Source organism: Cinclus cinclus, chromosome 3 (genome assembly GCF_963662255.1).
Source record: "Cinclus cinclus chromosome 3, bCinCin1.1, whole genome shotgun sequence".
NCBI lineage: Eukaryota > Metazoa > Chordata > Aves > Passeriformes > Cinclidae > Cinclus > Cinclus cinclus.
In genome coordinates this window covers 1,461,287-1,476,311 of record NC_085048.1, presented here as the reverse complement: position 1 = coordinate 1,476,311, position 15,025 = coordinate 1,461,287, and the positions used below count along the sequence as shown (strand labels likewise).

General features: G+C 48.1%; 1 protein-coding gene across 1 annotated transcript in view; it reads left to right on the top strand.

Annotated features, from left to right (window-relative positions):
- The window catches only part of NCOA1 (nuclear receptor coactivator 1), a 90,472-nt gene that overhangs the window by 47,646 nt on the left and 27,801 nt on the right, over nucleotides 1-15,025 (top strand). The window contains exons 9-13 of the mRNA XM_062489590.1: nucleotides 599-739; nucleotides 2,443-2,590; nucleotides 4,432-5,608; nucleotides 9,651-9,822; nucleotides 14,460-14,618. Coding sequence (XP_062345574.1) covers nucleotides 599-739; nucleotides 2,443-2,590; nucleotides 4,432-5,608; nucleotides 9,651-9,822; nucleotides 14,460-14,618 — 1,797 coding nt within the window. The remainder of the gene's footprint in view (nucleotides 1-598; nucleotides 740-2,442; nucleotides 2,591-4,431; nucleotides 5,609-9,650; nucleotides 9,823-14,459; nucleotides 14,619-15,025) is intronic.

Genomic DNA, 15,025 nt, shown 5'->3' with positions numbered 1-15,025 from the left:
TTCCCATTTTTTAATTTTTTTCCTCTTTTCCCATTTCCCATATTTTTCTTTCCTCCCTCTTTTCCCATTTCCCATTTCCCCCTTTCCCCCTTTCCCCTTTCCCATTTTTTAATTTTCTCCCCCATTTCCCTTTTCCCATTCCCCTCCTTTTCCCATTTCCCCTTTCCCATTTTTTAATTTTCTCCCTCTTTTCCCATTTCCCATTTCCCCCCATTTCCCCCCATTTCCCCTTTCCCATTTTTTCCTTCCCCCCCTCTTTTCCCATTTCCCATTTTCCCCCATTTCCCCTTTCCCATTTTTTCCTTTCCCCCCTCTTTTCCCATTTCCCTCTTTTCCCATTTCCCATTTCCCCCCATTTCCCCTTTCCCATTTTTTCCTTCCCCCCCTCTTTTCCCATTTTCCATTTCCCCCCATTTCCCCTTTCCCATTTTTTCCTTTCCCCCCCCTTTTCCCATTCCCCCCCCTTTTCCCATTCCCCTTTTCCCCACTCTTTCCCTTCCCCCCCATTTCCCCATTTCCCATTTCCCACCTTCCAAACGCCAACTTTCCCTCTTCCGACCCCTCCAAATTTCCCCCAAACCTTCCCGACTTTTCCCAGGAAAAATCATCTCCATCGACACGAGCTCGCTGCGCGCCGCCGGCCGGACGGGATGGGAGGATCTGGTTCGGAAATGCATCTACGCCTTCTTCCAGCCCCAGGGCCGCGAGCCCTCCTACGCCAAGCAGCTCTTCCAAGAAGGTACCCGCAGGAATTTTATTCTTCCGAACGGGAATCTCTTCCCGGAAAAAAAAAAATCGGGATTTTTTTTTTTTTTTTTTTTTTTTTTTTTTTTTTTGGTTTTGTTGTCGTTGTCGGGCGGCGTTGAGGTTTTTTTTTTGTTTGTTTTGTTTTGTTTTTCGCGGGGGGGGGGGGCTTCTGTTGGGATTGGAGCTGGATTTTTCCGTGTTTTCTTCCTGGAATTCCCAGTTTTTCCCTCTCGGTGATGATCCCGGCACGGCCTTCAGCTCCTCATCCCCTTCACGCTGAGCTCCGTGCTGATCCCGCCGGGCTCCTGCTGGGATTTTTTGGGATCAGATTCTTACAGGATTGGGGGTTTTTGGGATTGCATTGGGATATTCCCAGGATTTTCCCGGAATTTTCCAGGAATTCCCTGTTTTTTCCCCACGCTGATGATCCCAGCACCGCGCGGAGCCCCTGGCTCCATTCCCGCTGTTTCCTGCTGGGATTTTTGGGATCAGATTCTTACAGGATTGGGGTTTTTGGGGTTGCATTGGGATATTCCCAGGATTTTCCTGGAATTTTCCAGGAATTCCCTATTTTTCCCCTCAGAGATCCCCCCAGCCCGGCCTTGACCTTCACCCTCACGCTGAGCTCCGTGCTGATCCTGCTGTGCCCTGTTGGGATTTTTTGGGATCAGACTCTTTTAGGATGGGGTTTTTTTGGGGTTGGATTGGGATTTTCTCAGGGTGTTCTCTGGATTTTCCTGGAATTTTCCAGGAATTCCCTGTTTTTTCCCCACGCTGATGATCCCAGCACCGCGCGGAGCCCCTGGCTCCATTCCCGCTGTTTCCTGCTGGGATTTTTGGGATCAGATTCTTACAGGATTGGGGTTTTTGGGGTTGCATTGGGATATTCCCAGGATTTTCCTGGAATTTTCCAGGAATTCCCTGTTTTTCCCCTCAGAGATCCCCCCAGCCCGGCCTTGACCTTCACCCTCACGCTGAGCTCCGTGCTGATCCCGCCGGGGTCCTGCTGGGATTTTTTGGGATCAGACTCTTTTAGGATGGGGTTTTTTTGGGGTTGGATTGGGATTTTCTCAGGGTGTTCTCTGGATTTTCCTGGAATTTTCCAGGAATTCCCTGTTTTTTCCCCACGCTGATGATCCCAGCACCGCGCGGAGCCCCTGGCTCCATTCCCGCTGTTTCCTGCTGGGATTTTTGGGATCAGATTCTTACAGGATTGGGGTTTTGGGGGTTGGATTGGGATTTTCTCGGGGTGTTCTCTGGATTTTCCCGGAATTTTCCCGGAATTCCCTGTTTTTTCCCCTGATTGATGACCCCAGCCCGGCACCGACCTTCACCCTCAGCCGCGGCTCCGTGCTGATCCTGCCTTTGTCGTGTTCTGCGTTTTGGGAATTTTCTTTAGGATTCCCTTGGGATTTTCTCTGGATTCTCCCGGAATTTTCCAGGAATTCCCTGTTTTTCCCCCTCACTGCCGACCCCAGCCCCGCGCAGAGCCCCTCACCCTCAACCACGTCCCCGTTCCTGCTCTCCCTTCCTCGCATTTTTGTTGTTGTTGTTGTTGTTGTTGTTGTTGGGGGTGTGTGTGATTTTCTCTCCATTTCCTCTGCGCTCCTCCCCCGGAATTCCCCGGATACAATTCCCTATTTTTTTTTTTTTCCTCCTTTTTCGACTTCCCGTCTCTCCCCCCGGCCCCGTCAGTGATGACGCGGGGCGCGGCGTTCAGCCCCTCGTACCGCTTCACGCTCAGCGACGGCTCCGTGCTCAGCGCCCACACCAAGTGCAAGCTCTGCTACCCCGCGAGCCCCGAGGCGCAGCCCTTCATCATGGGCGTCCACGTCATCGACAGGTGAGACCTTCCCGACGGGAATTCCCGACGAATTCCCGCCCGGAACGGAGCCCGCCGGCAGCGAGGGCCGAGCTCCGGGCGCTGATCCCGTCCCGAGATTGTCCGGATTTGCGTTTTCCTTGGGGTTTTTTTTTTTTTTTTTTTTTGTTTGTTTTCATCTCCGGGGGAGGTTGTTCCGAGTTTCGACGGTCGGGGGATTAGCGGAATGGCGTAATTCTTCCGGAGTTTTGGCGTCAGGAGAATTTTCCGGTGTTTTCGCTTTCCGGGTGGGGAATTTTTCCCTAAAATTCAGGCTCGGCTTCCCCCAGCCGTTCCCTGGCTGCTCAGTGCTGGGTTGGGAATTTTAGTGGGATTGGGATCCAGATTGGGATTGGGAGCAGAATCGGGATCGGGTCGAGATCGGGATTGGGACCGGGATTAGATCAGGATCGGGTTTTGGGATTGGGGTCAGGATTGGGATCGGGATCAGGGTTGGAATTGGGATTGGGATTGGGATTGGGATTGGGATTGCGGTCAGGATTGGGATTCGGATCAGGGTTGGAATTGGGATTGGGATTGGGGTCAGGGTTGGAATTGGGATTGGAATTGGGGTCAGGGTTGGAATTGGGATTGGAATTGGAATCAGAATCAGAATCGAGGTCGAGATTGGGATTGGGACTGGGATTAGATTGCATTTCGGAATGGAATCAGGATTGGAATTCGGGTCCGGACCAGGACCGGGATCAGGATCGAAATCAGGATCAGGATTAGGATTGCAATCGGAATTGGAATCAGGGTCAATGTTGGGATTAGGACTGGGATTAGATTAGGGTTGTGTTTTGGGATTGGGGTCAGGATTGGGATTCAGATCAGGGTTGGAATTGGGATTGGGGTCAGGATTGGGATCGGCATTGGGGTCAGGATCAGGATCAGGATCGGGATCAGGGTTGTGATTGGGACTGGGATTGGCATCGGAATCAGGACCAGGATCAGGATTAGGGCCTGGATCAGGGTCGAGATTGAGATTGAGATCGGTATCGGGATTGGGATTGGGATCGGGATCGGAATCGGGGTCGAGATCTGGATTGGGACCGGGATTAGATCAGGATTGGGATTGGAATTGGGATCAGGTTCAGGACAAGGATTTGGATCGAGATCAGGATTGGAATTGAGATTGTGATCAGGATTGGAATCAGGATCGGGGTCGGGATTGGGACAGGGATTGCGTCTGGAGTGGGATTGGGATTAGAACTGGGATTGGGATCGGGCTCAGGACAAAGAATTGGATCCAGATTGAGATCAGGATTGGGATTTGGATTGGGATTGGGATCGGGATCAGGAATGGGATCGAGATCCAGATCAGGATTGGGATCAGGAGTGGGATTGGGAAGCAGGAGGGGGCTGGGATAGTGGGAATTCCAGACCCAGGGAAAGGGCTGGAGCAGCTGAAATTCCAAGCAGGGAATTTTTGGGATCCCTGCTGCCATCAGAGCAGGATTTGGGAATACCAGATGTGGAAAAAGGGTTGGCAATGTTGGCTTTCCAAACAGGGAATTTTTTGGGATTCCCCCCTGACAGTGGAGCAGGATTTGGGAATTCTAGACATTGGAAAAAATGGGTTGGAGCAGCCGGAATTCCAAGCAGGGAATTTTTTGGGATCTTTCCAGATATTGGAGCAGGATTTGGGAATTCCAGACCTACAGAAACAGTTGGAACAGCCGGAATTCCAAGCAGGGAATTTTTTGAGATAACCCTTCTGCCAGAACATCTCTGGGAGACACCAAAAATTTTGGGAAAACCGATTTTTCCCCTTTTTTTTTTTTTTCTTTTTTTTTTTTTTTTTCCCTCTCTCTCTCCCGCAGGGATCACGGAATTCTCTCCCCCCAGGACGCCCCCGCGCCCGGCCTGGCCCTTCCCAGGCTGAATCCCAACGTTTCTCCGGGATCGGGAATGGCGCTGCCTCCTTCCCTTCCTCCATCCAACGGCTCCGTCATGGCCGCGCCCTCTCCCCATCCCGGCAATCCCAGCTCCGGACAGCAAAATTTTGGGAATCCGCTGGCGTCCAACGTTGCCTTAAACCAAAACCCCGGCAATTCCCACCCTTTATCCCACGGCGGCTCCCCCATGAACAGCCCCGGAATTCCGGCGTCGCAATTCCTGTCCCCCCGGCACCGCGGCAGCCCGGGATTGATTCCCAGATCCCGAGCTCCTCCTCCTCCTCCTCCTCCTCCTCCCGGCAATCCCTTCTCGCCGTCCATGCACTCCTCCGGAGGCGGGAATTCCCGACCTTTCCCCGGCGCTCCCGAATCCAATCCCGCGGCGTTCCCGGCTCCTTTGAGGCAACCGAATTCCCAAAGCTCCCCCGGCCGCTTGGGCGGCAAATCCGAACTCAAGGACGGCAAGGAAATGGCTTCCATCTTGGGAGAGATGATCCAGGCGGACGCCGAGAAAACGCCGGAGCCGGGAATTCCGCACGGATCCGACGGGTCCGACTCCAAATGCCCCCAGGCCACCAGCCACCGTTTGGTGCAGCTCCTGGCCAGCACGGCCGAGCAGCAGCTCCGGCACCACGCCGACGCCGACACCAGCTCCAAGGATTCCTTGGCGTGCGCCGGGATCGCCGGGAATTCCGCCGGGAATTCCGCCGGGAGCTCCTGCCCGTCCTCGCACAGCTCGCTGACGGAGCGGCACAAAATCCTGCACCGGCTTCTCCAAGAGGGGAGCCCCACGGACGTGCCGGGTTTGGCGGCGGAGCAGGAGAAGAAGGAGAATCCCCCCGGAGGGAATTGCGGCGGGAATTCCGGCGGAGCGCATCCCGGCACGCCGGAGGCGGAAAAGAAGAAGGAATCCAAGGACCACCAGCTGCTCCGGTATCTCCTGGATAAGGATGAGAAGGAGTTGGGAACGCCGGCGCTCAGCCTGGACGACGTCAAGGTCAAGGTGGAGAAGGGCGAGGCCATGGAGCCGTGTCCGGCCGCCCCGGCCGCCATTCCCAAAATTCCGGCCGGAGACGAGGTCAAGATGGAGGCGCAGGGGCAGGTGGGTGTGGGAAATTCCTTCCCGTTTGTTTTTTTAACTCCTCCCGGGATTCGGCGTCGACGGATTCGGGGATCCGGGAGCTGGAGACGCCGAGGACAAAGAAATGTTGGATTTTCTCCGGGAACTTTTTTTTTTTCCCTGAAGGAATCGGGGATTCAGGGAATTCCGGAATAGTTTTGGGTGGGAAGGGACCTTAAGGAGAAGCACCGGGAATATTCCAGGATCCCGATTTTTCCTTGGAAAAGTTCTCTGGGAATTCCAGCCCAGCCGGGAATTCCTTCCCCAATCCCATTTCCTCCCTTTCCCAGGGAATTCCCTCCATTCCCAGCCCGGCATTGGATCCGGCCCCACCCCGACCACTCTTCCGGAAGGAGTTTTGGGAATTCCCCGGGAATTCGGAACTCCAGGAAGGGTTTCCCTTCCCTTTTCCATCCCCGAATTCCATAAAAAAAAAAAAAATCCCTCGGGATGGATCCTGAACGTCCTGGATCCCAGAATCCCGGAATGGTTCGGGGTGGGATCCGTGGATTTCAAATCCCATCCCGTTCCAATCCCACCATCCCGGGATTTTCCAGAATTTCCTTGGACACTCCCAGGGATTCTCTGGGATTTGGGGAGGGATTTAGGGACGGGGAAGGAATCCGGGAAGGGTTTGGAGCCCCAGGAACGGCTCAGAATTCCAGGATTTCAGGAATTGGGGATTTGGTGGTCAGGGAAGGGAATGGGATTTAGGGAAAGGGAGATGGGGGGGGAATGGAAAAGGGAAAGGAAAAAGGGAAGGAGGGAAAGGGAAGGAGGGAAAGGGAATAGGAAAAGGAAAAAGGGGAAAAGGAAAAGAGAAAAAGGAAAGGGGAAAGGAGGAAAGGAAAGAAGGAGCAAAGGAAAATGGGAAGAGGAAAAGAGAAAGGGAAAAGAAAGGAAAAAGGAAAAAGGAAAAAAATTAAAAGGAGAGAGGGAAAAATGCAAGGAGGAAAAGGAAAATGGGAAGAGGAGACGGAATAAGGGAAAAAGGGAGAAGAGAAAGGAACATGAAGAAGGGAAAGGGGAAAAAGGGAAAAGGAAAAGAGGAATGGAAAGGGAAGAGGAAAAGGAGAAGGAAGAATGGATGAGGAAAAGATGGAAAGGAAAATTGGAAAAGGGAAAAAAGGAAAAATGGAGTGGAAAAGGAAAGGGAAAGGGAAAAAGGGAACAAGAAAAAAGGGAAAAAGGAAAAGGGACAAGGAAAAAGGGGAAAAGGGAAAAGGAGAAAGAGAAAAGGGAAAAAAAGGGAAAAAGGGAAGAGGGAAAGGGAAAAGGAAAGAAAGGAAAAGGGAAACGGAAAGGAAAAGGAAGGAAGGAAAACAAAGGAGAAAGGGAAATTGGAAAAGGGAAAAAGGAAAAGTGGGATGGAAAAGGGGAAAATGGAAAAGGGGAAAAGGGAAAAGGAGAAAGAGAAAAGGGAAAAAAAGGGAAAAAGGGAAGAGGGAAAGGGAAAAGGAAAAAAAGGAAAAGGGAAACGGAAAGGAAAAGGAAGGAAAACAAAGGAGAAAGGGAAATTGGAAAAGGGAAAAAGGAAAAGTGGGATGGAAAAGGGGAAAATGAAAAAGGGAAAAGGGGAAAAGGGGAAAAGGGAAAAGGGGAAGAGAAAAAGGGAAGAGGAAAATTAAAAAGAAAAGGAAAAAAGAAATGAGAAAGAAGGAAAAAGGAAAAGGGAAGAGGAAAGGGGAAAAGGAAAATGGAAAAGCCACGGAACTTGATGAAGGAAAAGGGAAAAAGGGAAAAGGGAAAAGGAAAAGGAGGAAAAGGAAAAAGGGAAAAGGAAAGGGAAAGGAAAAAGGGAAAAGGGAAAAAAGGGAAAAGGAAAAAAGGGAAAGGGAAATGGAAAAGGAAAAGGAAAAAAGGGAAAGGGAAAAGGGGAAAAGGAAAGGATAAGGAAGGAAGGAAAACAAAGGAGAAAAGGAAATTGGAAAAAGGGAAAAAGGAAAAATGGGATGGAAAAGGGGAAAGGGGAAAGGAAAAAGGGGAAAGGGGAAAAGGAAAAGGGGAAAAGGGAAGAAGAAAATGAAAAAGGAAAAGGAAAAAAGAAATGAGAAAGAAGGAAAATTAAAAGGGAAAAGGGAAAAGAGAAAAATGGGAAAAGGGAAAGAGAGAAAGGAAAGAGAAAGGGAAAAGGGAAAAAGGGAAAAGGGAAAAAGGGAAAAGGGAAAAAGGGAAAAGGGAAAAAGGGAAAGGGGAAGGGGAAAAGGGAAAAGGGAAAAAAAGGGAAAAGGGAAAAAAAGGGAAAAGGAAAAGGAAAAAGGGAAAGGGAAAAGAAAGGGGAAAACGGGAAAGGGAAAAGGGAAAAAAGGGAAAAGGAAAAAAGGGAAAAGGGAAAGGGAAAAAAGGGAAAAGGGAAAGGGAAAAGGGAAAGGGAAAAGGGGAAAAGGGGCGGAGGAGGAAATTCCATCCCAGAATTTCCAGGGCCGGGATGGGAGCGGCCGGGGCTGAGGGAATTCCCAGGGAACGGCATCGCAGCGTTCCTGGAATTCCGGAACTCCCGCTGGAATTCTGGGAAAAAAAAAATTCCCGAGCTTTCCTCCTCCCCAGTGGCCGCGATTCCCAAATGTTCCCGTTCCCCTCGGCATCGGAATTCCGGGAATTCCGGGGATCGCGGAGCTGGTCCCAGCAATTTTCCTGCTTTTCCCTGGGAATTTTGGGAATTCCAGGAATTCGGGATCTGGCTCATTCCAGGATTTTTTCCTTTTCTTCTTTATTGGGAATTCTGGGAATTCTGAGAAATCTGGATCTGGCTCATTCCAGGATTTTTCTTCCTTCTTTTTTTTTTTTTTTTTTTTTTTTTCCCTGGGAATTTCGGGAATTCCGGGAATTCGGGATCTGGTTCATTCCAGGATTTTTTCTTTCTTTTTTCAGAGTTTGACTCTGGGAATTCTGGGAATTTTGGGAATTCTGGGAAGGTGGGGTCTGGCTCATTCCAGGATTTTTTTCTGGCTCATTCCAGGATTTTTTTCTGGCTCATTCCAGGATTTTTTCCTTTTTTTCTCTGGGAATTTTTGGGAATTCTGGGAATTCGGGACCTGGATGATTCCAAGATTTTTTTCTTCTTTTCTCTGAGAATTTTGGAAATCTCTGGAATTTGGGATGTGGCTCATTCCAGGATTTTTCCTTCTTTTTTTTCTTTTTCCCCTGGAAATTCTGGGAATTTGGGATCTGGGAATTCCAGGTTTTTCCCACACTCATTCCAGGATTTTTTTTTTTTCCCTGGCTCATTCCAGGATTTTTTTCCATCTTTTCCATAGTTTGACCCTTGGAATTCTGGGAATTCTGGGAAATCTGGGAATTTTGGGAATCCTGGGAATTTGGGATCTGGGAATTCCAGGATTTTCCGTGGCTGATTCCAGAATTTTTCCCTGGGAATTCCAAGATTTCCCCAGGCTCATTCCAGGATTTTTGCCTTTTTTTTTTTTTTTTTTTTTTTCCGTAATTAAAACCAGGGAATTTTGGGAACCTCGGGAATTTGGGATCTGGGAATTCCAGGATTTTTTCCTGACTGATTCCTGGACTTTTCCTTTTTTTTCTTTTTTTTTTTTATTATTTTTTTTCCCTGGGAATTCTGGGAATTTGGGATCTTGCCCATTCCAGGATTTTCCCTGGGAATTCCAAGATTTTCCTGGGCTCATTCCAGGATTTTTTTTTTTTCCCCTGGGAATTCTGGGAATTTTGGATCTGTCTCATTCCAGGATTTTTTTTCCTTCTTTCCCACAGTTCGACCCTTGGAATTCTGAGAATTCTTGGAAATCTGGGAATTTTTTTGGGAATTCCGGGAATTCGGGATCTGGCTCATTCCAAGATTCCCCCCCTGGCTCGTTCCAGGAATTTCCACCCCCCCCCCCCCTTTTTTTTTCTTTTTTTTTCTTTTTTTTTTTTTTTCCCCTCCCGTAATTCAAACCTGGGAATTTTGGGAACCTCGGGAATTTGGGATCTGGGAATTCCAGGATTTCCCCGGGCGCCTTCCGGGATTTATTTTATTTGATTTGATTTTTCCCTTCCCCTTCTTTTCCCGCAGTTCTCGGCCGAGCTGGAGCAGCTGGATCAGCTCCTGCCTTCCTTGGAAAAACCGGCGCCGATTCCCGGAATTTGCGGGACGCCGGAAAGGAACGAATCCGGAATTTCGGGAATTCCGGGAATTTCCGGAGTGACGCCTCTGCAGCCCAGCACGGCCGCCAGAGCCCCCGCGGGTACGGGAATTCCGGGAATTCCGGGGAATATTTGGAAATACGGGAAGATCCGGGAATTATGGGAATGTCGGGAATTGTGGTGGGAATTCTGGGAATATTGGCAGCATCAGGAATATTTGGAATTGTGGGAATATCGGGGATTTTTTTTGGGAGTTCTGGGAACGCTTGGAACGTCCGGAATATTGAGAATGGTGGGAATGTCGGGAATTCTGGGAATTCCGGCAATTCTGGGAATATCGGGGATGGAGGGAATGCCAGGAATACCGGGAATGCTGGGAGGGAGTATCGGGAATTCTGGGAATGGCATTCCGTCAGGAATATCCGGAATGTTGGGAATTCCGGGAATTCTGGGAACTGTGGGAATTCTGGGAAATTTGGGTGTATCAGGAATGTTGGGAATATCCCCGATTCTGGCTGTTCTTGGAATATCGGGAGTATCGGAATATTGGGAACGCTGGGAGTGTGGGGAATATGGGGAATTCTGGGAATATCGGGAATATTGGGAATTCCGGGAAGATGGGGAAACGTGGGAATGTTTGGAATGCTGGGAACATCGGGGATATTGGCAATTTCAGGAATATTGGGAATTCTGGGAATTTCAGGGATTCCGGAGTGTCGGGAATAGCGGGAACATCAGGAATTCTGGGAATATTGGGAATTCTGGCAATTCATGGAATATCAATAGTGTCAGGAATTCTGGGAATATCAGGAACATCGGAATATTGGGAATATCAGGAATATCGGAATATTGGGAATACTGGGAGTATCAGGAATATCGGGAATTCCAAGAATATCGGGAATATTGGGAATTCCAAGAATATCGGGAATTCCGGGAATTTTTTAGGAATATCGGGAATACAGGGAATATTTGGAATATCAGGCATGGAGGGAATATCGGGGATTCTGGGAATTCCGGCAATTCTGGGAATATCGGGGATAGCGGGAATGTCAGGAATACTGGGAATGCTGGGAGTGAATATCGGGAATTCTGGGGATGGCAGGAATATCTGGAATATTGGGAATTCTGCTAATTTTGGGAATTCTGGGGATGGCAGGAATTCTGGGAATATTGGGAACGCCAGGAAGAGCGGGAATATCAGGAATTCTGGGAATATCTGGAATATCAGGAATTCTGGGAATTTCGGGAACCACGGGAATGTCGGGAATATCAGGAACATCGGGAATTCTGGGAATTGCAGGAATATTGAGAATATTGGGAATTCTGGGAATTTCAGGAATATCTGGAATTCTGGGAATTGCAGGAATATCGGGAGTATTGGGAATTCTGGGAATTTCAGGAATATCTGGAATTCTGGGAATATTGGGAATATCTGGAATTCTGGGAATATCGGGAATTCCGGGAATTCTGGGAATTTCGGGAATATCTGGGTATCACAGCAGTACAGGCAGCATCAGCAATGTCGGGAATATTGGGATCAAATCCTCACGATCCCAAGGTGATCCCAACTTTTCTTGGGATCCGGGAGCTGTCGATTCCGAGGACAAGGAAATGTTGGATTTACCCCCCCGGGAGTTTTTTTTTGGGGGGTTTTTTGTTTTTTTTTTTTTTTTCCCCCCTGAAAAAAATCTGGGATTCGGGGAATTCCGGAATGGTTCGGGTGGGGAGGGACCTTAAGGAGAAGCACCGGGAATATTCCCGGATCCCGATTTTTTCCTTGGGAAAATTCCCTGGGAATTCCAGCCCAGCCGGGAATTCCCTCCCCAATCCCATTTCCCCCTTTCCCAGGGAATTCCCTCCATTCCCATCCCGGCACTGGATCCGTCCCCATCCCGACTCCTCTCCGGGAAGGAATTTTGGGAATTCCCTGGGAATTCCAGGAAGGGTCTCCCTTCCCTTTTCCATCCCCGAATTCCATAAAAAAAAAAAAGATCCCGAGCGTCCCGGATCCCGGAATCCCGGAATGGTTTGGGATGGGATCCGTGGATCTTCAATCCCTCTCTTTTCCCTTTTTCCCTCCTTTTTCCCTTTTCCCCCTTTTTTTCCCTCTTTCTTTTTTCCCACTTTTCCTCCCTCCCTCCTTTTTCCCCCTTTTTTTCCCCTTCTTTTCCTTCCTTTTCCTCTTCCCCCTTTTCCCTAATTCTGTTTTTCCCTGTTTTTTGTTGGGTTTTTTCCTTTTCCTTTGTCCCCCTCCCCCCCCCCATTTTCCCTTCCCCTATTTTCCCCATTTCCCATTTTTCTCCTTTTTCCCTTTTCCCGTTTTCCCCATTTTTCCCCATTTCCCCTTTTTCCCCTTTTTCCCTTTTCCTTTTTCCCCCTTCTTCCCATTTTTCCCTTTTTTCCCATTTTTCCCCTTTCCCTTCCCCCTTTTCCTGTTTTTCCCGTTTTTCCCCTTTTCCCCTTTTCCTGTTTTTTCCCATTTTTCCCCTTTTCCCCCCTTTTCCCCCTTTTTCCATTTTTCTCTTTTTTCCCATTTTCCCCCTTTCCCTTTCCCCCTTTTCCTGTTTTTCCCATTTTTCCCCTTTCCCCCTTTCCCTGTTTTTCCCATTTTTCCCCTTTTCCTTTTCCCCCCTTTTCCCCCTTTCCTGTTTTCCCATTTTCCATTTTTCTCTTTTTTCCCATTTTTCCCCTTTCCCCCTTTTCCTGTTTTTCCCATTTTTCCCCTTTCCCTGTTTTTCCCATTTTTCCCCTTTTCCTTTTCCCCCCTTTTCCCCATTTCCCGTTTTTTCCCATTTTTCCCTTTTCCTCGTTTTCCTTTTTTCCCCTTTCCCCCCTTTTCCCTTCCCCCTTTTTCCCATTTTCCCATTTTTCCCCTTTTTCCTTTCCCCCCCTTTTTTCCATTTCCCATTTTTCCCCTTTTTCCCCTTTTCCCTTTTTCCCCCCTTTTCCCCTTTTCCTTTTCCCCTTTTCCTTTTCCCCATTTCCCGTTTTTTCACCTCTTTTCCCTTTTTTCCCATTTTTCCCTTTTTCCCCTTTTCCCTTCCCCCCTTTTTCCCATTTCCCATTTTTCCCTTTTCCTCGTTTTCGTTTTTCCCCTTTTCCCTTCCCCTCTATTTCCCATTTCCCATTTTTCCCTTTTTTCCCATTTTTCCCTTTTTCCCCATTTTTCCCTTTTTCCTCTTTTCCTATTTCCCCATTTCCCCCTTTTCCCATTTTTCCCTTTTTCTGTTTTTCCCATTTTTCCCCTTTCCCCCTTTTCCCCTTTTCCCTTCCCCCCTATTTCCCATTTTTCCCCATTTTTCCCATTTTCCAGGTTTTTTCCCCTCTTTTTCACCTTTTCCCCCTTTTTCCTTCTCTTCCTTTTCCGTTTCCTTTTCTTCCTCCTTTCCCCGTTTTCCCTCATTTTGTTTTTCCGCCTTTTTTCCCATTTTTTCCTTCTCCCTTTTTCCCTTTTCCCCCATTCCCCCTTTTCCCCCATTCCCCAATTTTTTCCCCACATTTTCCTCTTCCCCATTTTTTTTCTTTTTCCCATTTTCCCATTTCCCCCTTTTTCCCCCTTTCCCTTCCCCTCACATTTTCCCCCCATTTTTCCCAATTTTCCCCAATTCCCCCCGGAATTCCCATTACCACTGACTCCTCTTTTCCCCATTTTTCCTCTTTTCCCAAATTTTACTTTTCCCCTTTTTTCCCTTTTTTCCTTTTTCCCTTTCCCATTTTTCCCTTTTTTCCTTTTCCCTTTTTTCCCCTTTTCCCATTTTCCCCCTTTTCCCCATTTTCCCTTTTTTCCCTTTTCTGATTTTTCCTTTTTTCCCTTTTCTGATTTTTCCCTTTTCCCATTTTTTCCATTTTTTTCCCCTTTTCCCAATTTTCCCTTTTTTCTCTTTTCCCTTTCCCCCCCTTTTTCCCAAATTTCATTTTTTCCCCATTTTCCTCATTTTCCCCTTTTCTTCCTTTTCCCATTTTTCCTATTTCCAGTTTTTCCTTTTTTCCCCATTTTTTCCATTTTTCCTCCTTTTCCCATTTTCCCCATTTCCCCTTTTTTTCCCCTTTCCCTTCCCTTTCCCTTTCCCCCACATTTCCCCCCCATTTTTCCCAATTTTCCCCAATTCCCCCCGGAATTCCCATTACCACTGACTCCTCTTTTCCCCATTTTTCCTCTTTTCCCAAATTTTACTTTTCCCCTTTTGTCCCTTTTTTCCTTTTTCCCCTTTTCCCTTTTTCCCTTTCCCATTTTCCCCTTTTTTCCCCTTTTCCCATTTTCCCCATTTTTCCTTTTTTCCCTTTTCTCATTTTTCCTTTTTTCCCTTTTCCCATTTTCCCTCTTTTCCCAATTTTTCCTTTTTTCTCTTTTCCCCTTCCCCCCTTTTTCCCAATTTTCATTTTTTCCCCATTTTCCCCATTTTTCCCTTTTCTTCCTTTTCCCATTTTCCCCCTTCTCCCCATTTTCCTTTTTCCCTTTCCCCTTTTCCCATTTTTCCCCTTTTTTCCCATTTTTCCCATCTTTTTTCCCATTTTTCCCCTTTTTTCCCCATTTTCCCTCTTTTTCCTCCTCTCCCTTTTCCATTCCTTTTTTTTTCCCCCCTAATTTTCTCTTTTCCACCTTTTTTCCCCTCAATTTTCCCAATTTTTCCCCATTCCCCCCCCCCCCCGGAATTCCGATCACTACTGACTCCTCTTTTCCCATTTTTTCCCATTTTTTTTCCCCTTTTCCCATTTTTTTTTTTCCTGGAATTCCCAGCCCTGGGCTCCTCCTTGGCCGTTCCCGCTCCTCGCGCTCCCTTCGACTTCTGCGATCCCGGGAATTCTGGGAATTCTGGGAATTCCGGCACCTCCCGCGGCCCCGCCCAGCCTGGAAGAAACTCCGGGAACGTTCCCAATCCTTTCCCCCCGGATTCAGGTTTGCTCCTTCCCCATTTTTTTTCCCATCTTTTTTTTCTCAAATTTTTCCATGGGAATTCCGTGAAAAAAATAATAATAATAATAAAAAAAGCGGGAATTCCGAGCTGGAATTGTTCCCTTTTCCCATAAAAAAAGGGAGATTCCCGATTTTCCCAATTCCCACGGAATCTTCAACCCACGGAATCGATGCCGGAGAAATTCTGGAATTCCGGCAGCTCCGGGGGGTTGGGGATGGATGACGTCACCGTTCCCTCGGAATTCTGGGAATTTCTTGGAATTTCGGAGCTTTTCCTGCTCCGGATCCAGAAATTTGGGAATTCCAAGATGGGATTTTCCAGTCCTGGATTCCTGGATTTTGGAAGAGGAATGGAAAAGAGGGAATTGTTGGGAAAATTCCCAGGAATT